General features: G+C 44.1%; 2 protein-coding genes and 1 long non-coding RNA gene across 5 annotated transcripts; 1 reads left to right on the forward strand and 2 right to left on the reverse strand.

Annotated features, from left to right (window-relative positions):
* Nucleotides 1–16: 16 nt before the first annotated feature.
* POLR2D (RNA polymerase II subunit D) lies at nucleotides 17–4,238 on the reverse strand. Its single transcript, XM_032697378.1, has 4 exons — nucleotides 4,042–4,238; nucleotides 2,322–2,502; nucleotides 1,775–1,870; nucleotides 17–655 (listed from the first exon to the last, which is right to left on the reverse strand). The coding sequence occupies exons 1-4, from the start codon at nucleotides 4,112–4,114 to the stop codon at nucleotides 577–579; spliced, it is 429 nt and encodes a 142-aa protein (XP_032553269.1). The 5' UTR covers nucleotides 4,115–4,238; the 3' UTR covers nucleotides 17–576.
* Nucleotides 3,968–16,868, forward strand: LOC116791435. Of its 2 annotated transcripts, none has more exons than XR_004358747.1 (4): nucleotides 3,968–4,235; nucleotides 5,197–5,626; nucleotides 7,771–7,899; nucleotides 16,245–16,868. It is a non-coding gene; the product is annotated as an uncharacterized LOC116791435 (long non-coding RNA). The 2 variants fall into 2 exon arrangements; XR_004358746.1 differs by lacking the exon at nucleotides 3,968–4,235 and adding an exon at nucleotides 4,403–4,626.
* Nucleotides 9,125–24,314, reverse strand: AMMECR1L (AMMECR1 like). 2 transcript variants are annotated; one of them, XM_032697376.1, is made up of 7 exons: nucleotides 24,076–24,314; nucleotides 21,591–22,035; nucleotides 16,252–16,362; nucleotides 15,684–15,798; nucleotides 14,769–14,859; nucleotides 13,693–13,789; nucleotides 9,125–12,529 (listed from the first exon to the last, which is right to left on the reverse strand). In XM_032697376.1, the coding sequence occupies exons 2-7, from the start codon at nucleotides 21,995–21,997 to the stop codon at nucleotides 12,418–12,420; spliced, it is 933 nt and encodes a 310-aa protein (XP_032553267.1). In that variant the 5' UTR covers nucleotides 21,998–22,035; nucleotides 24,076–24,314; the 3' UTR covers nucleotides 9,125–12,417. The 2 variants fall into 2 exon arrangements, with proteins under 2 accessions (XP_032553267.1, XP_032553268.1); XM_032697377.1 differs by lacking the exon at nucleotides 24,076–24,314 and adding an exon at nucleotides 23,540–23,727.
* Between the last annotated feature and the right edge of the window lie 139 nt (nucleotides 24,315–24,453).

The following is a 24,453-nucleotide window of genomic DNA, read 5'->3' on the forward strand; positions in this document are numbered from 1 at the left end:
AACCATAATATGTACCTAATGTTTATAAACCATACAACTTTAATGAAAAATATATTTTAATTTACACCAAACAATAGAAAATTATTGAAGCTGTAAAAATTCACTGTCCTAATCAAACAATAAAATGACGCCAAACAAACAAAAAAACCACCACAGAAATTGATGCTGCCCATGACTGAATCTTCTGAGCTCCAAGAATAAGTCTCTCTGTCTCATTTAGAAATTCCAAAAAAACCCGAAATTACATCTATATTTCTGCTAAAAACCAGAAACATGGGGAAAATTTACAAACTGAGGAGAGGGTTTGGGGAAGAAACAAATATTTGAGCCACCGGGAAAAGGCTTTCTGGGTTCTTTGGCTCTCACAGTACAGGAGCCCTTGCCAATATACACATGGAACAAACCAAAAAGCCGACGCTGATCTCCAGTGTGAATGCACCTGTGATGACACAGCACTGAAGCACCCTACGTCCACAACTGCCCTCACTCAGCCAGGAGCTCAGCTGGTCCAGAGGGCTGAGAAACAGTCAAATTCCCCAGGTTTTTCCGTTCAGGTAAAGGGGTTGAGGGTTAACCTTAATACTGGAAGCTGCGTTTAGTCTGAATGTCATCGAGAATCTGCTGCAATTCTTCGTCTTCAAACCGGCCCTCCAGGCTGCGAGATAAGAACAAGGAGGAGACACTAAAGCTTTCAGAAATAACCTCCCCCCGGATTCATTTCAGTCGTAGTTCCCTCCCATCAGTCTCAACGTGCCGTCGCCCACCTGTAGGTAACCACCAGGAACCGTCTGTAAGTTACTGTACAAAGAACAATCTAAGCCCTGTGCAGCGTCTCCTCTTTTCATGACAAAACTCTATCTTTCCCAGAACTTTCTGCTCAATAATTTCTAAATGTGTTATCAAAAAGGCAAGGTAGGTGCAGGTTTATGCAGACCTCTAAACTAAGACCATGCAGCTGCCTGCTCGTAAGCCAGTCTGTTCTTGCTACGAAATCTTAACATAGAATCAGAGAATGATTTGGGATGGAAGGGACCTTAAAGTTCATCTCATTCCACCTCCCTGCCACCGGCAGGGACACCTTCCACTATCCCAGGTTGCTCCAAGCCCTGTCCAACCTGGCCTTGAACAATTCCAGGGATGGGGCAGCCACAGCTTCTCTGGGCAACCTGTGCCAGGGCCTCACCACCCCCACAGGGAAGAATTTTTTCCTAATCTCTAATCTGAACCTAATCTTTTTCAGCTTGAAGCTGTTCCCCCTCGTCCTGTCACTACCTGCTCTTGTAAAAAGCCTCTCTTCATCTTTCTTGTAGGCTCCCTTTAGGTACTGGGAGACCAAAATTAGGTCATCCCAAAGCCTTCTCTTTTATATAATGGCATATAAGGAAGAAACTGTAATTTAGATGAATGTTTAGTTCCCTCCCCTATCTCAGGCCATGAGGTAACAAATCAAGACATGAAGAAGTTACTGCTTCCACATACCTTATCCACAAAACATTTCATTTGCTCCAACAGCAAAAATCTCCAGCAAACACAAACACAGCCAGCTAAGAACCCCAGTTTAAGCTGTTTACACTTAATCCAGTAAAAGTTGTCAGGAACTCATTAGGGACATGCACAAATGGTGCCTCACTGTCAGATCAATGGGTAGGGAAGACCAAGATCAAATGTTCTTACATCAACAGAGCTGGATTGAAGCGACAGCACCTGCCCACAGCTGGCTTTAGATCACAGGGAAGCATAAAGCAGTCTCTGTACAATATGTTTAAGTGCTCACCTAGGAATCAGAGCTTTGGCTTCCTCAGCTGTCTCAGGACACAAGTTAGCCAAACATGCCAATTCAAACTTATGGAGCTTCTTCTGGAGCAGCAAACTGTAAGAAAGACAACAACTTGATGAAATTACAAAACAGAAATATAAAAGGGCATAAACTAAACCAAATGGATATCTTTTTTCACACTGCTTCTGGCACTGAAGTTAGGTTTTTTCAGGAGGAAATACTCATTATATAATTGCATAGAGGAATAAAAAAAGTCCCATCTGCTAAATCCACTTACCCTGAATTACGCTGCAAAGTCTAGAAAATCCTCCCATTTAATGCAGTCAGCTATCACTGAAATACTGAAAACAAAGCAGTTCACAAGGCTTAACCTGGACAAAACACAACCTACTGTCAAGAATTATGATCAGATTTCCTGCCTCTTCAGAAAGAATTAAAGAACGAAGCAGGAAACACCACTAAACTGTACTTTCATAAAGCATTATGAGCATTATTCATAGATGAAATTCTCCAGTGAGTGTTATTCCCTGTCCTTCCCGCTCACCTGCGCACACTGGCGATGGTTTCCCGGTTTTTGAAGCGGCTGAAGCGCGCTGTGTAATTCAAGGTTTTCATGAAGACTTCAGACAGCTCCTGCTCATCCTCTGCGCTCTCGTTCTGCTGCTTACGATGCTCGAGCAGCATGTGCACCTCCGAGTTCAGAAGAGTTTCTGCGGTTTCAAATTCTGCAGTCGAATGAGAGAATGCCAGCACCAAGGGGGAAGCGCAAATGAAAAGGAGAATTACGGAAATTTTGCACCAAAATCTAGCTCTGGGCAATAAAGAAGTGAACAATGTGTTTTATGGCAGTTGTGTGAGCCCTTTCACCAGTGACTGGGCAGCATTTCATACTGAAAATGCTAATAAAAATTACACCACTTCGAGTGACAATCTGAGGTGTTCATCTTTTGATCTCATATTTTACACTTATGGCCCTAACATTATGATTTTTCATGGTTTTGCAGTATGTTTTCCTCACTCTTTTTTGGCAGAACTTAAAGAATGCATAAAATGCTTCAGAAAAAAAAAATTTAGAACTGCAATACTCAAAAAAATTTAGAAGCAATGCCTGTGGCCTTCAGAAACCTCTGATTTATTGAAATAAATACAGATGTTTTGAGTATTTTAAAAAAGGTTTCATTTACTTAAAATGTTAATTGACCTACTCCAATTTTATTATCAGAAAAAAACTTTTAACCAACCTTAACAGACTCTCCCCCCCCTTTTTAACCAGCTTTGTTTTCATTCATCATCACTATAACCACTATATGTGTTCCAATAACAACAAGGTCTTTCAATATCAGCAGTATGAGCTGTTCAAAAGCAGCAGTGTCAAAGGCTGCATCCCAGGGTGCAGACACAGGGCAGTGCTAGAAAAGGACTGGCAAACCATATTTTGCATTGAGCAGTAAGTTAGCTTAGTCTGAACATGAGTAGGCTACAGATTTTAGTACTCAAGAATATAAAAAACCCCAGTGTTTCAGGGCTACACTTTTGTTCATAACTCAAAAATGCAGCACAGTGCCCATTTTTCTTTTTCTTTTTTTTTTTTTTTTCTTTTCCAAGGTGGCTTGGAGGTGTAAATACACCTCTGGAATTTAAAATGAACAATTTTCTGAAAAAAATACACAGACTGTGAGAGTCTGTGGTTACCAACTCTGTCTCCGGAAAGCTTGTTTCCTAAATGCAATAGTATTCATAGCATCCCAGAATGGTTTGGGTTGGAAGGGACCTTAAAGCTCATCTCATTCCACCCCTCTGCCATGGGCAGGGACACCTTCCACTATCCCAGGGTGCTCCAAGGCTTGGACACTTCCAGGGATGGGGCAGCCACAGCTCCTCTGGGCAACCTGTGCCAGGGCCTCGTCACCGCCACAGGAAGAATTCGTATGATGAGGAGCATCAGTGAAAAAGCAAGGGTTATACCAGAATGTAATGAGCTTTTCACTGTAGCCTGATAAGAATTTTTTTTTTTAAATCCTGTACACACACACAGTGGCCCACATAAGAACTGCCACATCCTAGCAACCACGAGGTCCTTAAACGTATATAAATGATTTATTATCGTGATTTTTAAGACTCGGGGCTCTGTAACCGGCGGAGGAGGGTCAGCGGCGCTGAGCAGCGCTCCCATCCCACTGAGCTGCCCGGCCAGGCTCGGTCCCTCACAGGAGGCCGCCAGCTCCGACCCCCGCCCGGCCCGGCGCCCCGACCCCCGCCCGCACCTTTGGGGAAGACGAGCTGCGAGGCGTCCTCCTCCACGTCCGCCGCCCGCGGGTCACTGCCGCCCGCCGCCATCGCCGGAAACCCGCAGCGGAAGGAGCGCTCCGCCGGGAAAGGGCGGCTCTCCCGTATGAGGGGCGGGAGGAGGATGGTTCTCCACGGTGTGAGGGGCGGGCGGAGGCTGGTTCTCCACGGTGTGAGGGGCGGGCGGAGGCTGGTTCTCCACGACGTGAGGGGGGGCGAGGTTGGTTCTCCACGGTGTGAGGGGCAGGGGGAGGCTGGTTCTCCACAGTGTGAGGGGCGGGGGGAGGATGGTTCTCCACCGTGTGAGGGGGGGGGAGGTTGGTTCTCCACGGTGTGAGGGGGGGGAGGTTGGTTCTCCACGGTGTGAGGGGCGGCTCCGCCCGTCTGAGGGGCAGTGTGTGGTTTTGCTGGTTCTCCCCGCTGTGAGGGGCCGCGGGTCCGTTCTACCCCGAGCACTGCCGAATAGAAAAAAGCGGAGTTGCCGCTGTGGAGAACCGAGGGGAAACAGCGGGGACAGGGCGCCTGAGCAGCCCCCCCCTTCCCCCACGAAGCGGCCCTCAGAGGTGTGTTTAAGCTCGCTTAGCAATGAGCTCCTCTCAGAGAGGGAAAGAGCCGGGGTGCTGAGCGTTGTTTATGTGAACACGGGGCAAATAGCTGTGGCAGACGAAGACATCATCAGACCAAGACACTACAGCTCCCTGACGGGAGGTTGTAGCCGGGTGGGGATCGGCTGCTTCTCCCAGGCAGCCACGGACAGGATGAGGGGACATGGCCTTAAGCTGCGCCAGGAGAGGAGGTTTAGGTTGGACATTGGGAAGAAATTCCTCACAGAAGGGATGATTAGGCATTGGAATGGGCTGCCCAGGGAGGTGGTGGAGTCACTGTCCCTGGAGGTGTTTAAGGACAGCCTGGACATGGGACCCAGTGCCATGGTCTAGTTGACATGGTGTTGGGTTACAGGTCGGACTGGATGATCACAAAGGTCTTTTCCAACCCAATTGATTCTGTGATCATGAGCCCAGAATCTTCAAGACACAAACCAGGGCCCGAGAGAAGGATGTGGAGGAACACCGAGGAAAACAGTGCTTGTCTTTCACATGAGCAAACCCTTCTCCTTCTGCTCTGTCCTTTAGGAAATAACCAAAGAGCTCAAAACTGCACCGGTCCCCCTCCCCAGACTGCACAGCAGCACCCATTTGCCCAGGAGCACCCGAGAGCACCAAGGCAGCAGATGCATCTTCACATCAGTGGATCAGTGAGCTACAGCTTGCTCTGTTTTGCCACCAGAACATCCTCCAGCTAGACAGCAAAGCCCAGCCTTAGGAAAACTGTGACTGTCTGTGCCAGAATTTCTGTCTAGCTCACTGTGATTAATAGACCTCGGTCTATAATGAACGAGTATTGATATCATAACACACTTCCTAAGGAAGGTACTTTTTCAGACTATGCAGAAGCAATCTACAGACCCCTAAAAGTTATAGGCAGGATGAAAATGGAGATAGTTCTCCCAGCACTGCCAACAAAATAACTTATGGAGTAGTGTTTTCCCTGGAGAGCTCACATGTAAGTGCCTAACCAGTCTAAGACTCTTAAAGTAATCATCTTATCAGCCCTTACTATGTCATGCTGCGCCCCTAAAGAAAGGCAAAAATAGACTGTTGGAGGATTTATGATGAAACCACTCCTGTTCTCCTGAACTGCATCTGTGCCTAGGTGAACTGCTGGGAAAAGGAATGCATTAAAAATAAACTATAGGAATATGAAGAGGTCAAATAATAGATTTCTAATATTTGTTATCTGGATAATGAGCATAGCAGAGAAACTGAATGGAAAGTAATTTGCTAAGTGGTACAAGCAGAAAGACATCCAGTAAGAAATGGAATGGAAATATCTTGGGGAACATCTGGCAAATTAAACAATTTCAATTAGGTTTACAAGAAAGCAAGGAAATCCATGCCAGATTGACCAGAGAAGCATTTAACATCATTTGGAATCCTGACTCAAATAACCCATCAGCTCAGAACATCGTGATTCTCAGAGCAGTAAGTAGCTCACTGAGGTTTAAGTTACTAATTTCCCTGTTGGTTTTCCCCCAGGGATCCATTCTACTTAAGTATACAAAAACTAAATCAAGAGAGCCAGATTCTTGCAAGAGTTTATAGATACAGTTTAAGAGGCTATCATAAAAGATTAAGTCCATTATCACTGATGTGTTTTGGTTTTTAAGAATTTAAAAAATGAGCTTATAAACTCCACAGGAAGTATTGTTCAGCTGCTGCAACAAACCAAACATAGCAGAGTACCTGACTTTTTTGTTATTTTTAAAATGCTCTGGCTTTTTCCTCACTAATAATGACTATTTCAGCATTTGTCAACAAAATACACATAGAAAAGGAAGATGAGCTTGATTAAAATAAAGACTATAGGAACTTTTGAGCAGCTTTAGTGGTCACATCCTAAATTAAGCTGATTAAAAAAAAAAAAAAGACTACTTGGCCAAATGTAATTTATCATGAATAGAGCCTCTAATATTCCATATTCCAGGGCAAAAAGCATTGATCCTTGCTGGAGACATGTTATTAGGTAGCAGATTGTTAGATAGACCTATTATGGTAATTTCTACGTTTCTGTAGTTTAAACACAGAGCCTGTAAACACTAATTGCAGCTCCACAGATCTAACAAAATACTCAGCTAAATACCTCTGTGTAATCAAATGTAGGAAGAGCTAATAACAAGGATATTCTATTATTAGCATAAACCTACTTTGTAATATGCTTTCCTTCTAATCCAGCAGCAGAAGAAATGTGACTTTCCTAGCAGTTTTTTTAAGTTTTCAAACAGTAATTCCACGTTTTCTGTGGAGTGCCAGTGTGATCCTTGTGGAGATAACCACCCTCTGAGAACACCGTGTGCCACAGTAGCCAGTATTGCACAAGACATGTGTGATTTTCATCTGTGTTCCTAAAGTATAACTCTTCAGGTTTAGGTTTTCACACCATTTTGCCTTTATTTTTACTCCATTTAAAAGTATGTCTCCAAAACCATAAGGAATGAACATGTGTGAGCAAAGTAAAGTTATATTAATATCCAGTAATAAAGTCACAGTAAGCCTCTGAATGCAAACCTGCATGATCTGGTCAGTTTTTAAATACATGTGTGACATCTACACATACTATCAACTGGTTGTATCATGCATGATTTCTGTCAGAATTAATCTGATTATAAGAGCAGTCTAGCTGACTACAGAAAAGAAAAAAAAATATGGTTCAATAATCTGGATATTGTTCATTTTGCAGAAGTATGTACTTGTTTTAAGGAACATGGTAACAACACTCTTCTGTGCTCTCTGTGTTTTCTGAGTGATATCAAACAGACACACAAGTCTTCTTTTCCCAGACCATGGGAAAACCAGCTTAGGAACTTTCCTGTGGTACTGCTCTATGTACTGTCAGTATAAATATTGACTTATTGGGTCTCATGGGAAAGTTTTCATTTTTTTTCTGGCTTTCATTTTTGTCTTTAAGAAGTGGCATTTCTCAATCACAGGTAAAATAAAATTCTTTTTTTTTCGTGTTTAGAATAAAAATGCTCAAGTATTCTTCATTTGAAGTGTCTTGTAGATATTCCTCCTAAGCTGTCTTTAACTTTGTTCTAGAAAGAAGTGAGTGCCAAATGAGTAATTAATTTTGTTTCTTATTTCAAACAGGAGTAAGAACAGAAGAAAGTGTTTCCGGGAGAATTATCCCGGTTTATATTTAGCCTGGATTGACCTGTTTCAGCGTGCAGTCATATGTACACCCTTCTACCTGGGCTCACCCTCCCTGTGAGCTGCTGAGTGAGTGTTGCTGTGGTCACAGAGTGCAACATGCACGGAAGAACCTCTAATGAAAGACACCAGACAAAGATTTTGTGTCCGACTGATTCAATAGGAAACCAAAAAAAATCAAGTAAGGAAAAGCATATGACACAAAAATGTACAAAAAGTCAATGTATTCCTGACAACAAAGCTGTCAGGAATATACCTGATAACTTCCCTGGACACATGATGGCAGTGATATGGGTAACTTCAGAAATAAAAAGGAAATCACCTGGAAATCACATTAGCCCCAGAGTCCTCCTCAACCCCTCCTCACATTGCCTAGGGGATTTACTTTCTAGCCTGACTAGTACCAGCAGCATATTTTCTGAAGATAGATTTTTGCTTTGTAGTTGTGCTGAGGTCAATGAGCTTCTCAGGCATATTTAAGTCAAAACTTGGTCAAAACCAAACCCCTTGGTTTGGTTGGTGTTTACTTTGGGGGTTTATGACTGTTCATTGACATCCAGGGCTGCCCTTCCCAAGAGCCACAAGCAGAAAATGTAGGATCTCCAACTGTACATCTGCCACAGATAAAAAGTTAACAACAACCTGACAGGGTATGGAAAAAAATCAGGTAAACCAGAGGCATAATTCAAAACTATTCCACAAATCAGTTAATCCTGTCCCAAAACAAACATTCCAATTGTAACAATCCAGAAAGATATAGGTGCTTCTTCTGAAATAATATTATTAGATTAAGACTAATTTTTAGATTTTTTTAGGCTAATTTTTTTAGATTAAGACTAGATTTTAAGACTACAGCCTCAGAGTATAGGCAATCTGTTCTCATTAGTTCCTTTTAGAAGACAAAACCCCAAACCCCAATTTTGATAGTTTCAGACATTTAGAGTACTCTGTAGGTATGTGCTTTATGTATGTCATGGCATACCATCGTGATAGAAAGTTATTGGCAAGCAAATGACACTGCTATGCTGTTATTAATGAAACAGATTTAGTAGTTGGTTTTAATTTTCCTTCTGTTTTAGCTTGCTTCTTTCTAGAGAGCCTGTCTGACTGTGTCTGTGCCTCCAGACAGCTGCCATCCCACTCTGGCAACCTCCCCGGTTTGGAACATTTGGTGTCAGTTACAGGTTTGCTGTTCAGACCTGTAATACATTGTTTGTCTTTCTAGATGAGAATGATTTCATCTTATCCCCCATCAAGGCTGTGAGAACCCACATAAAGAGGACAGTACAAATAATCTTTATCTATTATGATTTATTCTCTACAATACTTCATTAGAGGATAGAGTTCAATTATTTACACTCAGAAGTTATTATATAGGTAGGAGGCAACCAAGTGTAATACAAAGAATTGGTCTGACATCTCTGCACTGAAGGTCAAAAGAGGTCTCCTGCTTTAAGGAAATAAATTAACCAAAAAAACCCAACAAAACAACATGTAGTTTCCAGAATACAAACAGAAAAACAGCACTAATGGTCAGTGAATATTGCAGAGGTTTGTTAATGTACTATGAAAACAAATTATTCTGTGCAAAGGTTAAAATGAACTTAGATTTCCTTATAGATTTTTTTTTTGTTCTGATAAATTGTAGATATGTGATATTTTGACTACAAAACGTTCCCAAAACTGAAATGGCCTCAGTTGAGATTGACTGTTGAACAATACAAAAAAAAAAATTAAGAACCTCACAGTGGAAACATTCCAACACTGACAGACTCCAGTGATCAAAGACATTCTCCTGTAGTTACTGTAAAACAAAGACATTTCATCATTGCAGTGAGAGTATTTCTCAGTTGTGGTTGTCATGAGAATAAGCCCTTCTAGACCAAAAGGCACTTGCTTCTAAGGATGAGTTAATCCAGATCTAACCAGGTAACAGCTGCTTTGAGGAGTAGTTCTAACCTGCTGTCCCCAGCCAAGCAACCACTCGTAGCAGTTGGTCACTGATTTTGGTTGCTTCATCTCGAGACAACTCAAAGTACATTTTGTTTCTAGTTCACCTTTCATCCTTATGCATAGCTGCCATGTAATGATCTAGAAATGGGATTATTTCCTGAGACCACCTGTCCTTGTCATACATTTCTCTGAGCTAACTTAGCTACTGACACAGTTTTCAACTGATTTTATAGCTGGACCCTTATGGGACAAAAGCTGGGAGGGCCTGTTCCTTAGGCAGCAGACCAGTGTTTTCTGACCTGCCAGCTTCTCTTCTCACTGCAACAAGACAAGAACACAGTACATGTTTAGAGGCATTTTTGTTTTTGTTTTTTTAAACAGACTGAGTGGGGAAATAGAAGTGGGAGAGGATAAGACTTCCCCAGTCCCAAACCATCTGTCCCACTTTAGGCTTAACCCAACCAAGTCACTCAATCCTAAAATTCCGTTCTTTAAAAAAATTACAGCTAACCCTCCCCACCCCACCCCTTAGTCATCCCTAGTCAAAGAAACTGAAATCAGGAAAACACTATACACTGTTGAAGACACAGAACAGGGCAAACATCTGAAAAAGAAACAGTATAGTTGAAAAGCCTGGCACTGTACGCCTGCATGACCAGTCTCACCGAGCGTGCTCAGGGGTGAAGTTTTAGCACCATTTTTTTGCTTTTTTTAAACCTTTTGGAAATTAAATTCTAACATAGAACACTTGAACAGTAATGAGTGTAGCCCTATGTATCATACTGTTTGACAGCTGAAAGGTAAGTGGTATGTCCAGAGCTGACCCCACCCTCCCCCATCACTACATGGCACCTGGGAGAGTAATTACAAACTGGAGTGGTTTGTAACAAGACCAATTTATTCTCAGCAGCAGGAAGTTATGAACAATCCCTTCATCTTCAATTGCTTTCCAACAACACCACAAGGGAAAAGTGGCAATTTGTAAGAATGACCCAGTACAGGGCGAAAGCTGGGTCGATACTGCACCGTTAGCCAGAGTAACCTCCCTCACAACTCCCTCCTCCAGCAGAACGTTACACCAACACAAAGCAAGACTGCACAGTTGTGCATTGCTTCCTTAGGACCAGGAGCAGCAGCCTGCAGTTCTTAGCTTCCCACCAGCCCTATTCCCTGCCGTGCCAGGGCAGAATTTCAGGCTTCAAACACCAGCCAATTACCCCACGCAAGCAGGCTCTGAAGATACGTGCAACCAAACAGCCATGACTCTCCTGGGCACTTGTATCTGCTTTCCCAGTCATTACAGACCCTCCAGAAACTCAGAAAACAAACCAACCAACACCACCCCAAACTATATTCTGAAGTCCAGTTACCTTATTGAGAGAGTGTCATAATTTAGAGTTCATGACACCCCTCAAGGATGCTGCAGAATAACAATGGGTAACTTAACTCCCTCTTAGAAGAGAGTATTTCTTGTGATCATCAACCATGGGAGAAGAAATACAGAATGCACACGAGTTTCACCCAGTTTGGGTGGTAGAGGTTCCCCACTCACTGCCTTGCTGTGGTACAACTAAGCTGATAGATCTTAGCAGTGGAACTCCACACCTCTGTTCCACAGGCCTGCTACGAACTGGAACAGTTCCTGCCCTGAAGATCAGTAGTCACACTGGAGAAAGTGGCTGTCCTAGCAATAGGAAGGTCCCCAAGACAGTTAGCTTAAATTAAACAAATTTCAGTCACTAGTCTCATTGTATGACTACAGTGAGTGCCAGGCAAACCCCTCCCCAGCCCTAATCCAATCTGCTACGAATATTTGGAACCAAAACTTGGTCTTAACAGACTGTCCAGGGATACACAAGTACCTTTCCCTCTCCATACACAGCATGTGCCATGTTGCTCTCTGACAGGCACAACAGCATGCTGTTTCATAGCAGGCTTCATCACCAAGCTCTGTCTGAAAACCCAGAAAACTGTAAACCAAGAGAATTTCTAAAGAATTCGACCTACCAAGGATCTGAGCCTTAAAGCCTTCTAGGGTTTATTTAAATAATGGATTCATTTTTCACATCTCTAAGTGTTTTCTGTTGGTGCCATCCGGGTGTTCAGCCCTCCCCAGTATCATGATGTCCACCTGTGATGCGTGGGGACTGCAATCAGCTCTCAGTACACAACAGATACCGGAGTTAAAAAAAATTAAAAAGAACCTAAAAAATGTTTTGTTGGACTCCGTTGCCCAGGCTGCCAGGGGAATGCTCCTACTTGATCTGGGGGGCTTCCATAACAAGCAACTCAGGTTTCCACAGTGTCAGTAACACCCAGGAATGGATCAGTCTGAAGCAGCACTTTCACTCCGAGAGGTCTTCTGCACCTCACGACAGTTCGTAGGCATGGAGCCCCAATCCAACTGAACCCCCGCTCAGAGGGAAGGCTGAGATAAGGCTTGGGCCCCTGAAGTCCTGTCACGCTCTCATTCTCCCCCCAGGTCAGCAGGAAGGCAGACTTGGCAACGGAAGCTAGCATCATAAAATGGTGCAGTAATAGAAGTAACTGGACCAGGAAGAGGAGGCGTCTGCCCCAATGATATCGTAGCCGTTGGCAGCGACTGGGGAGTGGGACTGGTCATGCAGCCGTGTGTCAGGAGTAATGATTGTAGAGGGGGGGGGCATGAAGAGTGCCATTCTGGAAACAATGCTGGCGGGAGGCCATGTACTCTGCATAACTGATTGTCACCTTCTCGCTGCGGTACCTGCGGAACAGCGTCAGAGAAATAACGTCAACACACACGGGGGGACGAAACCAACCCACCCATCACCTCACCCCTCAGCTCACAGCCAGGGACGGACAAGAGGAGCAGTGCCTTTGGTACTGCCTCATGCAGCATCTCAATAACCCATCTGAGCTTCAATTAGCTTCAGTGTCCCAAAAGCTGAGCCCTAGTCAAGCTGATCATAACTAAGGGATGCCTGAAGTAGCACACATGAAACAAATTATCAATTTGTATTCTTTTTTATCCACTTGCAGGGGGCAAAAATGGCATGAAAAGTTTGCTGGAAGAAGACTCAGTTACAATGGCTAAATAATCAGTATTTCACTATTGTTTACTATTGTGGTTATCTTCACATTTGAAAGGCTAGTGAAAAAAATGATGGAGAGGTGTGTAAAGAAAGGTTAGTTATACCATATAAGTGACAGTCTATGTTGTAAAATCAGAATTCACAAAATTTGAAATTCCTTTAGAGATCAGAGTTTTCCAGGTTTTTCTAAAGCACACTACACAACAGACAAACAAGTGGTTGTGAGTTGCACTAAGACCATGTTACGCCAGATTTTAATGAAAACCTTCGTCCTGTCCTCTTCTGTTAAAAAAAACCCTGCACACCCAACTCATTTCTCCAGAGGTAAGAAACGACCTGATAAATTAATGTTTCTATACAAAACCAGAATGTCCCAATTTTTACTAACATAAAGGGAGCAGAAACCAATAAGACAGCTGGGGGTATAGAAAAGCAAGCAAATTCTGAAAACCAGCCAGATTCAAGTGTGGTTTGAAGACAGCTGTCGCCTACAAATGGCTCCAGCATCCACAGATGACCACACTGAGAAAAGGAAGTTCATTGAAAAGATACTGAAAAATCAACCTTTTTAACTTTCAAAGGCTCTGTTTTTGATCTTTCACATAGATGGTAATATTAAAACCAGTGACCCTTCTCTTAGAAAATGCCAACTTTGATCCTGCCTGGACCAAACATACTGTGCTTCATCCCATTATAGATGGCATTTCTGGTTTGGTCTTTCACATTACATGTCTCATCTGAAACAGGCTGAAGACTTATATCAAGCACAAATACTTTAAATTATCCACAAAACACTATAAAGCAAAATGAAAAGATGACAAATACATCAACTTACCTGGTGAGTTTAATTGTTTTCCTAAAATCATTGGTAATTGGAGCCTTAAAGCCACCTTTCCTGAGTAAGGAGTCTATGGTCTGGATCTGATCCCAGTCTATTGAAAAACAGAAGCAAGGGAAATTTTTCAACATAAAAAAGATGTTTCAGAAACATAAGAGATGCATTAAAAGGCCTCTAGAAAAGCAAACAACTAAACAGGAAACTGAGCTTTAGAAATCCCAGTGCTGAACTGGACATACATGGCCTGATGCATGTACACTATCTGCACATGCCAACCCCTTTTAATTCCTACTGGAGCTGGTCTATGAAACAGTAATCCCATTTTCCATATGACCTCTCTTCTTATAAAGGTCTGTGCCTTGCTTCTGTTGCGGGGACCCCAAACTGTTTCACCAGGTGCCACTTAAGTTTAGCTCCATAAGCCTTGAAAATAAGAGAATACTTAGCAATTTACATAGACAGATTGGGATTGATGCTCTAGTGACAGCACAGTGCACTGCTATGTGAGAGATCAGAGCTAAAATTACTACCTTTGTCTTTTGCCCCAGAGCCAGGAGGGTGTAACCACTCCACTCTGCTCAGTGGAGGAAAGGAGGCAATATTTTGAGCAGTTACCATGGTGACTGCTACTCTATTTGAGTGGGAACTGTGCTCCAGAGGGGCCCTTTTCCAGCCCTCCTCTGGAGGATGCTACTTTAGCAAGAATGAGGAAAGGGACCCTTCTGTTGGTGCTGTGCAGCCTGCAGTTATCCTGGTTGGTGGGAGAAACATAGAAGAGGAAAGATGCAATGCTGAGTGAGGCTGGAAGATCCATACTTTGAGATCCGCCATTTCTTAAGCCCTAAAATATTTTAATGCTAAGATACAGCTGTGTGCAATGAGAGAAAGGCCAGGTGAAAACCCAGCAGCAACTGTACCAGGTGCCAGTTATCCAGATTAAGCCTGGTGGCTCCACGGCACTACTATGAGAACAGCATGACAGCATTGCAATCCAAGCCCAAAATCCATGGATTTAAGTTACCCAGTTCTGTGACACAACATGTTGACACGTTTGGCTGCCATCTCAAACCCACCTTGTTCCTTAGCAACCTCAGGTAAATACGTGGCTGTGCGTTTGACACCTTTCTCATTGATGAACTCTATTCTGATCCCATGGATACCAACCTATAGATGGAAATGAACAGCCAAATAAGAGGTGTTTGCTAGCACTGAGTCCCCAGTTGAGTCGTCATTCCCACAGCACTGTGTATCTCTCTCTCTCTGGACAGTTTGGCTGTTGCCTGGACAAGGACATTCTCTTCCCCACTCTCTGTTCTTGCCAGGCAGGTCTCACAAGCAGCTCTCTTAGCAGCACAAAGGACCTGTGCCACCTTTCCCCACTGAGCCTCACCAGTGTCCCTAAGGCAAGTCTTGTCAGAAGTCTGACAGTTTTCCATCTCTTGTGTTGGGCAAGAGAGGCAAAATCTCTGTACATAAGAATCATGCCTAAAATAACCCAACTACAAAGTCCACATATATATATATATATATATATCTATATATCTATATATCTATATATCTATATATATATATATATATCTATATCTATATATATATATCTCCTTCTTGAACTAAATACACTTCCATGTACAAGGTCCTAAAAATCATTCACGCTTTTAGTCTTAACTACTTTTTATTTCCAGTTTCTATTCACACCATCAAAAGACTTCCCAGGCTTTTACACATGTATTTACACCCATCTCCCACTGGGCCAAATCCATAAACCACTTTCGTGTTTCTTTTATTCCCATGCAGATCCCTTCCCAACCAAAAGCATACTGTTAGCCCATTCTCTTCCTCCCTTCTAGTTTTCCAGACCCATTTCTTCTACTTCCAGTCTCTTCTATCCCCATACACCCCTGTAACGAAGGAGACACATCACCGTGTACTAACCCGAACCCGAACGGAATGAGAGAGGGATGCAGAGTTCCAAATGCACCTGTTCTCACCTCCCAGTCCAGGTAGTCACTGGCATCCTCAAAGTTAGTGAGGAGGGAGACAGAGCAGAAGAGTTTGGGCAGCTCCTCGCGGGTCAGGGGGGGAAATCGGCTGTCCTTAAGTGCACTAAAGGGAAGAGAAGAAATATTGCCTAATACAGGCACCAAACTGAAGTGTCAGGTACTCAGTGATTCCCCTTTTGATTATGCCCCTGTGAAACACGTTTCTCTGCTACTGCAGAGAAAATGACTTGCATCTCTCCTTAACCCAGTAAACTGTAATGCCAGTGATGCTGTCCAATACCTACCACAGTAAGAGAGAAAATATATGCTACAGAAGATGTTAAAACTGTTAGTATGCAAGATAGATTTGCAATTAGCCTTAAAATGTCACCTGTTGCAAAGATGTTCCACTAAATCCTGCTATTGCCCTCACCCTGGCTATCATACACTTCTCAGGTGTATTTTATTGTGAAGCATATTCCACTGAACTATGTTGATTCAACATACTAACCTTGAATCCTCACAGATTTTCAGCAAACGAAACTAATTTCAGATTTCTTTCATTTCCAGCAGTTACCTGGTTAATGTGTATTCCCTGAGTCCTGAGTGAAGATTCATGGCTGAAAAGGTCCCGATGCAGCCACGAAGCCGCTTGTCTCGCCCCGTCTTCCACGTCACAAAGAGTGGACTGAAAAGGAAAAAAACAAAAGAAACCTTCCAGCCCCTAAGGGATATTTGGCTGCTAAGAGGAGAGAACCAAGGTGTAAAAGAGCACATGCACATGCCCTTGCTTTCTCTCTCTCCAATAAACCCCAAAAGGCAGGTTTGCTCACCTGCTATCCAGCAATAACCAAACCTCGTGCCCACACCCTGCCACACTCCACCATTCCCTCCACCTTTGCAGCATACTCACTCCCCTCCTGCAGTGCTCTGCAAGTCATCCAGGGACACCTCCTGGGACAGATTCTGCACTGAATCTAATGAGGGATATGGTTGTTTGACCCCACTGAGTACCCGTCAGTATTGGCTGCGCTTCACAGCATCCACTGATTTACAGGACAGCCCATATAAAAATCAATATAGGGGAAGCAAATAAGATTAGTTACTTATAGTACCAGTGAACCTGAAAGATCCCCAGGCATTCTGCAATTCATCTATAAATCAGATTTGCAATAAAAGTTTTTATATTTTTTTTGTTTGTTTTGTTTTTTTGGTTTTGTGAGTTTTTTTTTCTAAAGGAATAAAGAGAAAGCCAAATTTTTTTTTTCCCTGTTACTTCCATGAGGATCTGACTTCTGGGTCCATCCCGAAGGCGTGAGCACTTTATGTCCAATCTTTTGCTTACTTTCCATTTGATTTATATTTACACATATTCTCTCCTGTGGGACACATACCTAAATCACTATTGTTCCTACTCAAACATCACCTGGATTTCCATTTTCCTGTCTACTATCAGGAATTTACAGGCATAACAGTAGATTCTCAAGCTCAGCAGGCTCATTTCAAGCTGTTAAACTAGAACCCATGATTTAGCCTCAAAGAAAAACAAGTTCAGAACAACAGAGCTCTGTGAAGAGATAAACAGGTAAAGATGACTGTCAACATTAAATGCAAAAAACTAACTTCTACAGAAGTGAGTGAAATTGCAAAGAGTTGTAGAGAGAAACACTAAAGAAAGGACAGTGGTGGCTGCAGCTTTACAAGAATAACCAAACATCTGGAAAATTTTGTAAGGCAACTGATGATGTTGTTCTAACTATAAAACCAGGATGAATGATTCCACAAGTTGTTCAGATTACAGAGTACTGAATACAAGAAATCAGTCTGTGGATTTCTACAGAACTTTAAGTAGTATGATAGAACGTGATTTTCTGAGATTAAACATTGACAGGAGTTCTGAGCCATCAAGACTGATTCAACAACACTGCTCAGGCATTTACTTTCCTCACATACTCGAAGCTCTTGTAAGCAATGTATCCTTGCAGTAAACGTTGCAAAAAATACTAAGATGTTCTGTTCAGATAACAAAACCAGCAGAGTGTGGATGGTTTCTCAAATACAGCAACAGAACTTCTAAGTTGTCGGAACATAATTTAAACTCTAGTGATAAATCAATGTCGAGTGATGTTCCTCAGAGCAACAATGGAATTAAAAACTATCACAGCATAAATCCATCATTCAGGATGTAGTTACCAGCTGTGACCAATGGCAGAAGTACTACCCAAAATAGCAAATAGCCTGTAAGTGATAATTGTGAAGGACTTTGCCCACAGAGGAAGCAGAAACATCCTTCCACACCCAACAACAACCTTATTGTTGCTTGACCAAGACAGGGGATTTGCTGTTCTAGTTTTCTGACAACACTTCAAAGCAACTTGCAGGAGATCATTGCTCTACATTTTATATGGCTACCATATGTTGAAAGAGCAAACAGAAACAGAGTGTAAGAAAATACATTAGAAAGCTTACAAAAAAACCCCAAACAACTAAACTTACACAGGAGAACTGTGAGAAACACTACTGTCACAAGTTCAGTGGAAATTTCCCTAATCTAATTAAAGTTTTGAAACCATTGCTCAGCCCATGTGACACTCATCCCAAACAGGAAAGGCAAAGGAGAACATAAACCCCATCACTCTCAGAATACAAATCTAAGCAAGTTCCCCTTCAATTCAAATGGCAGGTTCACATTTTCAATTTGCCTCTTTCCCCTTCCAAAGGGAAAAAAACCACAACCCATATTTCCACTGAGTGTTCTGTGTCTGTAATAGAAGAGATATTATCAGAAGGGACAGGATAATTGCATTCAGAAGGCTGCCATATCTTAAAATACTTTAAAGCACGTTTTAAACAATTTTTCACTGTGGTCAGAACAACTGAGGCATAAAAAGAAGAAATACACAATTTCGTAAATGTATATAAAATTTCACTATTTTCACAGCAGAAAAGATGTTTCTGTCTCTGAAGAATAAATGCACTCAGCAAATTGCAGGTGCAGCTGACAGTAAGTCCATTGTTCCAGAGCCCCTCCTTGAAAAGTGTTATTTCCTAGATGTACTAAGAAAAGTCACAACAACCTTTTGTCCACCTCACCCAAGAGCACTTCCATGTACTTTGCAGCCATATCTTCAGCAGATTATGGCAACTGTTTCTTCCCCAGACACAACATCCCACTTAGCTGTGTTTGATGAGGGTTTTTAGGCTGAGAGGGGAATTTCAGCAACTAAAAGCTAGCTTCTCCAATTGCAACTACAAAGGGAATTTTAAAGTGGAAAAATACAGCTTGTTCAAATCAGAGTTTAGCTTGTACTCGGGAAAAACCTGTTACAGAACAGATTTTATGATGCGAGTTCCTTATTATTTGTCTTGCATGGCAACTGGAAACTTCCACGGTGTAGTTTTACCACCAGTTTGTAATACCTACTATTAACAAATCAGATTGAAGTACAAAAGTAGAAGAAACAACCAATTAACTATTTGCACAGGTTCCAAATTGTAATTTCTTCCAGTAACCTGAATATTAAAGTGGATATTTTCTTCCTTTACCAAGTTAATTCAGACATAACTGCAAGTCTTGCAATTCCACTGTCTCTGATTTGTGAACATCAGTGCCAACACTGGAATAAGGGAACCTTACTCTATAGGTATCTTACCATAATTCCCATCAAGATTGTTGTCCATGAGCATATCCCCTCAAGATGGTAACTGAAATTCACGGTGGTTCTCAAGTCAGAACCCTGTAACTTTTGTTATTACACTATTTATGCCAAATCCTGCCCTTCACACCTACTTTTGTCTTTACTTTGGGGTTCAGCACCAGTTTAAAAATCTGCTATCCAGAACAGGCTGTGCCTCTTTCTATTCCATCAACAGTCTGTCCAGGGAGACTTCCTGGATAAACCTTTGTTTTATTCAAGGATCTCTTCCACTGACATTCATTATGTCACAAAGGGCCAAAATACAAATTATTTCTATATTTTCACTTTGCTTACTCCTATATTTAATGACATTTGCCTTGAAGTTCATTCCATGACTGTCCCAAGTGGGACAGCTCATCCTTATGTGCTGCTCTACAACAGAGCAAACCCCATGCTTTTCCCTGGGGAACATCCAACTATTTGCTGGAAGCAAAAGCATAAATGCTGAAACACAAGAAAATTTAGGTAAGCATTTGCCTGCAGGGGAAGAGGAGGTAAGGGCTGGTTATGCTTTGCTGGTTTGCTGATCTGAAAGTCTTGTAATTATGAGCACAGAAATACCCAATGAGCAACTCTGAACTTTTCAAATCTGGGCATAAAATTCAACCAGCTGCTATTCCCCAAAGGATGTCCTTTTTGAAACTAGTCAACAGAAAAGGCAACAAAATCCAGCCAGAAATCTCCTCTGACACCAAAAGAATGCAGCTGTGTAAAACCACCTCTCTTACTGACTTAACAGAACAACAGCAAAAAAACCCCTTTGCATTTCAAGTGACACAATAATAAGCAGACTAACATAAAATGTTCTGAAAGGAGCCTACCCAGGGTACGTAGCAACAACAGCAGAAATGTTTCAGCCTGGGGAGTCCCTGGAACTATCTGAGAGCCTGGTCCAGAGCATTTCTCCATTCATTTGTATTTACAGTATTAAACAGCTTAGTCTGTGGCAGCATTCAGAACATGTATCCATAATCCTACTTGGATAATAACTGCATGGAAAGCACAACCCACATCCATCCTGACAGGCAGTAAGGTGGGCAGACACTGAATACACAGAAAAAGTCCTTGACCTGTTTAAGCCACTGTTCCTTTACATCAATTTAAAATTCATTAACTTAAAATAAAAAGTTGTTGACACCGTTAATTTATCTATTGTTCTGGAAGAGGCCCCTGGAGGAGTGTCAGAAAGTCTATCTGTCATTGATCTTTCCCATATAATTCTTTCACCAAACATTTTAACAACATTAACATTTCCACACCTATGCATTCAACCTTCAGATAAACATTAGCTAAATCTCACCCAAGCCAAACAGCTTCATAAATCCTTCTCCTCACTTCTGCTCATACACATCTCCTTTCCCCCTAACCTTGGTATCGTCCTTGAAAGTTAACTCTCTTGGCAGTGCTGGGTTCATGGCTGGACTCAAATGTTTTTCTAACCTAAATGATTCTATGATTTCTCCTCACATTGCCCAGCTAACACTATCTTCCCAAAGCATCTTCTATAACTGGCAATTTTTCAATTCCCCTCCCTGCTAAACCCATTAACTGGGACAGCTGAACAGCCTTGTGAGTGTCCTTGCCCAATTTTCACCAGCTCAGCATTTGTTTCAGGATGAGATGGAAACTTGTTTCAACTTCTTACTTTATTCCCCTTCCATTTGCTTTGCAGAAGGAAGTCTATTCCCTTGTCTCTTCACCAATTCAGTGTCTCACATTAGCTGGAGCCTCTTCAAATTAATGATGTTATTTTACTGTTCTGTTAGAACAGTTTTGCAGGAGGAACCGCTCAGTTAAGTTTTTGCAAAGGAATCTATTCAGAAAGAAGGGGGCAAACTTTTACATTACCGTGAAGTGGGTTTGCACTTCTCAGTGAAGGACACAGTGTCTCATGGGACACAGGAGACTGTGAGCTGAAGAAGCACACCTCCTCAGACTTAGCCCAGCTCTCTTACTGTAGAGCTAAGCATGTTCTCCCCTGAAGGCCGCTCTTCAAAGCTCGCTTGCTCCACCAAAAACCACAATGCTTTACTCCTTCATGCACTTATAGGGCATCATTTTTAGTTTCTGGCAGACAAAGCAAGCAGCAGAATGCCCCCCTCCCCCAGCACACCGGTTTTCCTACTCCCCAGAGGAAACCCTTCACCTCTATCCAACCAAGCCACAGCAGCTCTGGCAGCTGTTTCCCAGCTTTCCTCCCCCAGGCAGATGTACTCACTAGGGGTCATTGGTAAATCGAGGGAGCCGTGGCTGAGGGAACCCGTAGAGATGACAGTAGAGCACATCAAAGCAGTAGCAGCACATTTCCGCTGTCACCACCAGGTTCTTGGTGCTGTTGGCAGTTCCATTGGGCCGAGTCAGTGGGCTCAAAGCTCCTGAAGTGGGATTCATTCGAGTAACTGGGGAATTTCCTGGGCCCAAAGTCAAGTCAGATACGTTCTCCCTTCCATTATTCCCATCTGTGTGCTGGTGGTTCTGAAGAGGACCTGAACTGGAGCCTGGTACAGTTGTGGTCTGATTCCCATGACTGTGCGTTCCACTCCCAGACAATTTGGGCTTCTTCACCCCACAACAGCCAGCTGCCAGCTTGGGCTCCAGTGGAGGAACACAGCGTCTTTTTCCCATCCTGCTTCAAAACTTGCTGCCTGGAGCACTGTAGAACCCTGGCAAGGAGGGGGTGGGGGATAAAAAAAGCAACACACAAAGAGTTACAGGCGAAGAACTTCCCTGCTTCCGCTACAGGGGAGGAAAACCCTCGCAACATGTGACCAGGTACAGCACTAAAGTCAGTTCAGCAGGCAGAATGGGTGTTCCCACATATAAATTGAAAGAGTGTGACACAACGTGCGTGAAATCACACTTTTCAAGTTATGATGAGGTGTACTGAGCACTTTAATAAGTGGCTCATCACCAAAAAACCACAGTCAGACCTCCCATAAAGAGAATGAAACTGGGGGAAAACAGAAGAAAAAAAGACTTAGGACTACAGATACACCCTATCCACGACTTTTCCTGCTCACCAATTGCACCGGTGGCAAACAAGCTGCTGACAAACCACCAGTGTATCTCCCTTCCCCATTCCCGGCAGAAGAGTGACAGCAGCCCCCAATGACATCTTGGGGTTGGACTCCCAGGGGTGCTGACCTTGATTTAGCATTGGCAAGATCAAAGAGGAGCTACAGGCACTGAAACAACAGACTATTTCTAAACAACAGACTATTTTCCAGACCACACGAACTGGAATCTGTATTTACTTTTTAGGACTGGGTGAATCAATAGAGCTCACAAGTAAACACACAGGGTGTACAGTCAAGACGTGCAGGACAGGACGAGCTGAAGACAGAGCAGTCTGAACAGAGGGAAGTGATAATGGCAGGAAACAGGTATGGTGTAAAAGAACAAACCAACTCAGAGCAGTGTTTTGTTTGCAAAGAAGAGAATATTAGCTCATGCATCACATGGAGGGGTGGAACAAACACAGGCAGGAAAGGCTGTGCAGTCAAAGATGAACAAAGATGATAGGCAAGGACCACAGGTCAGTGTTAGGCACTTAAACACCGACATCACCACGAGATCTAAACATACTAAGAGAGGGAAAAACAGTTCCCCAGCTGTAAAACGAGGCTGGAAAGCACAAACACACGAGTCCCGGAGAACACCACAGAGGACCGAAGCCACACTCGGCTCTCACGAGTACCTGGGCACTTCAGTGACCATCAGAGCACCGCTCCAACCCCCCAGGCGTGTAAGCGATGCCTGAGCCGACAGCACGGACACAGAACCGCGGGGTGGGGGGCGACACGCACTGAAATTCAGGGTGTGACAAGTCCCTGCCTTCTCTGCACGTGCAAACAGTGTAAACTTTATCCACGAAGTTTCATCGGCCATGGCACGACTCACACAATCCTGAACTGAACCAGAACTGGTGTAAGACATGTTCAGAGATGCACACAAACCACGCGTGCCTGCAGTGCTTGCTCTGCTTAGGGACCCTCACCTCAAGGCTTTAAAAAGACCATAAGGAACAATTTACAAGACCTAACGAAAATTAAAATTTTTCCTCGATCTCTACCTTTGCAATAATAATAAGAAACCGAAACAAGAAAAGAAAAAGCGTAGGTTTGCCAAAGTGAGCATGTAAATGTTTCAGTGCTTATTAAAAGTTACCTGCTCTGGCTCAGTGAGGGTGCTGGGATAGATGAGCCTTCCCCAGTTACCACTGAAGGCTCAGCCGCATTGGGGAGGCTAAATCATTATTTATTTATTTGGAAGCACAACACTTGATTCAGAATCGGAGACGTGGCAGGGGCAGGGGGGAGCTCCCCTTTCCTCTCCCCTCCTCTGCAGCAGGGGCCTAACAAAGGCGGCCGCACCGGCGGCTGCTCGGCTCCGGCCCCGCTCACCGGGAGCGCCCCGCGGGCGGGAGGGGGGCACACCGGGACACCGGGGCCGGCCGGGCCCTGCCCCGCGCTCCCGCCCACAAACTTTGCGGGGTGTTCGGGGCGGCCCCGCGGCCCCTCCGGACCCGGCCCGGGGCGAGCCCGGGCACCGCCGGTACCCCCAGCCCGACCCCCGGGGCAGCACCGGGGCCGCCAGGGGGCGCCGCGGAGCGGGACCCCCCCCGCTCCCGCCGCCCCCTCCGGCCCGGGCGGCCCGCGGAGCCCCCGCGCCGCGGTGCCCCCTCACGGCCGGGGGTCACCCACCTCCTGCACCCGTCCCGGCTTCTCCTCCGCCTCAGCCCCGCCGCCGCCGCTGCTGCCCGGCCGCCTTCTGCCGCCTCATGGGGCCATGGGCCTGGGCGAGGCTCCCCAGAGAAGCGGGCCCGGCGGGCGGGGGAGCGGGCAGGGCCCGCCGCAGCCGGGGCTTCCCGGGGCGGCCGGAGGACCGGAGCGAGGCCGCGGGCAGGTCCGCCGCTATCCCGGCAGCCTCGTCCTCCTCCTCCCCTTCCTCCTCCTCCTCCTCCTCCTCCCGGCCGTGAGGTAATGAGGGACGGACGCTCATAGTCCGCCAGCCTGCGGGCGGCGCCAGCGCGGCCACGGCGCGGGGCGGGCGCTCGGCCCCGCGCGGGACCATAGAGACAC

Source organism: Chiroxiphia lanceolata, chromosome 10, assembly GCF_009829145.1.
Source record: "Chiroxiphia lanceolata isolate bChiLan1 chromosome 10, bChiLan1.pri, whole genome shotgun sequence".
Taxonomy (NCBI): domain Eukaryota; kingdom Metazoa; phylum Chordata; class Aves; order Passeriformes; family Pipridae; genus Chiroxiphia; species Chiroxiphia lanceolata.

Coding starts and splice junctions, on each gene's coding strand:
- POLR2D (XM_032697378.1), bottom strand. CDS start 4,114: ATGGCGGCGGGCGGCAGTGACCCGCGGGCGGCGGACGTGGAGGAGGAC. Junction 2,503..4,041: donor GCAGCTCGTCTTCCCCAAAG/GTGCGGGCGGGG, acceptor ATTCGACTGCAG/AATTTGAAACCGCAGAAACT. Junction 1,871..2,321: donor ACCATCGCCAGTGTGCGCAG/GTGAGCGGGAAG, acceptor TCTTTCTTACAG/TTTGCTGCTCCAGAAGAAGC.
- AMMECR1L (XM_032697376.1), bottom strand. CDS start 21,997: ATGGGAAAAAGACGCTGTGTTCCTCCACTGGAGCCCAAGCTGGCAGCT. Junction 16,363..21,590: donor CGATTTACCAATGACCCCTA/GTGAGTACATCT, acceptor TTTCCTTTTCAG/TCCACTCTTTGTGACGTGGA. Junction 13,790..14,768: donor TGAGGTTGCTAAGGAACAAG/GTGGGTTTGAGA, acceptor GTTTTTCAATAG/ACTGGGATCAGATCCAGACC.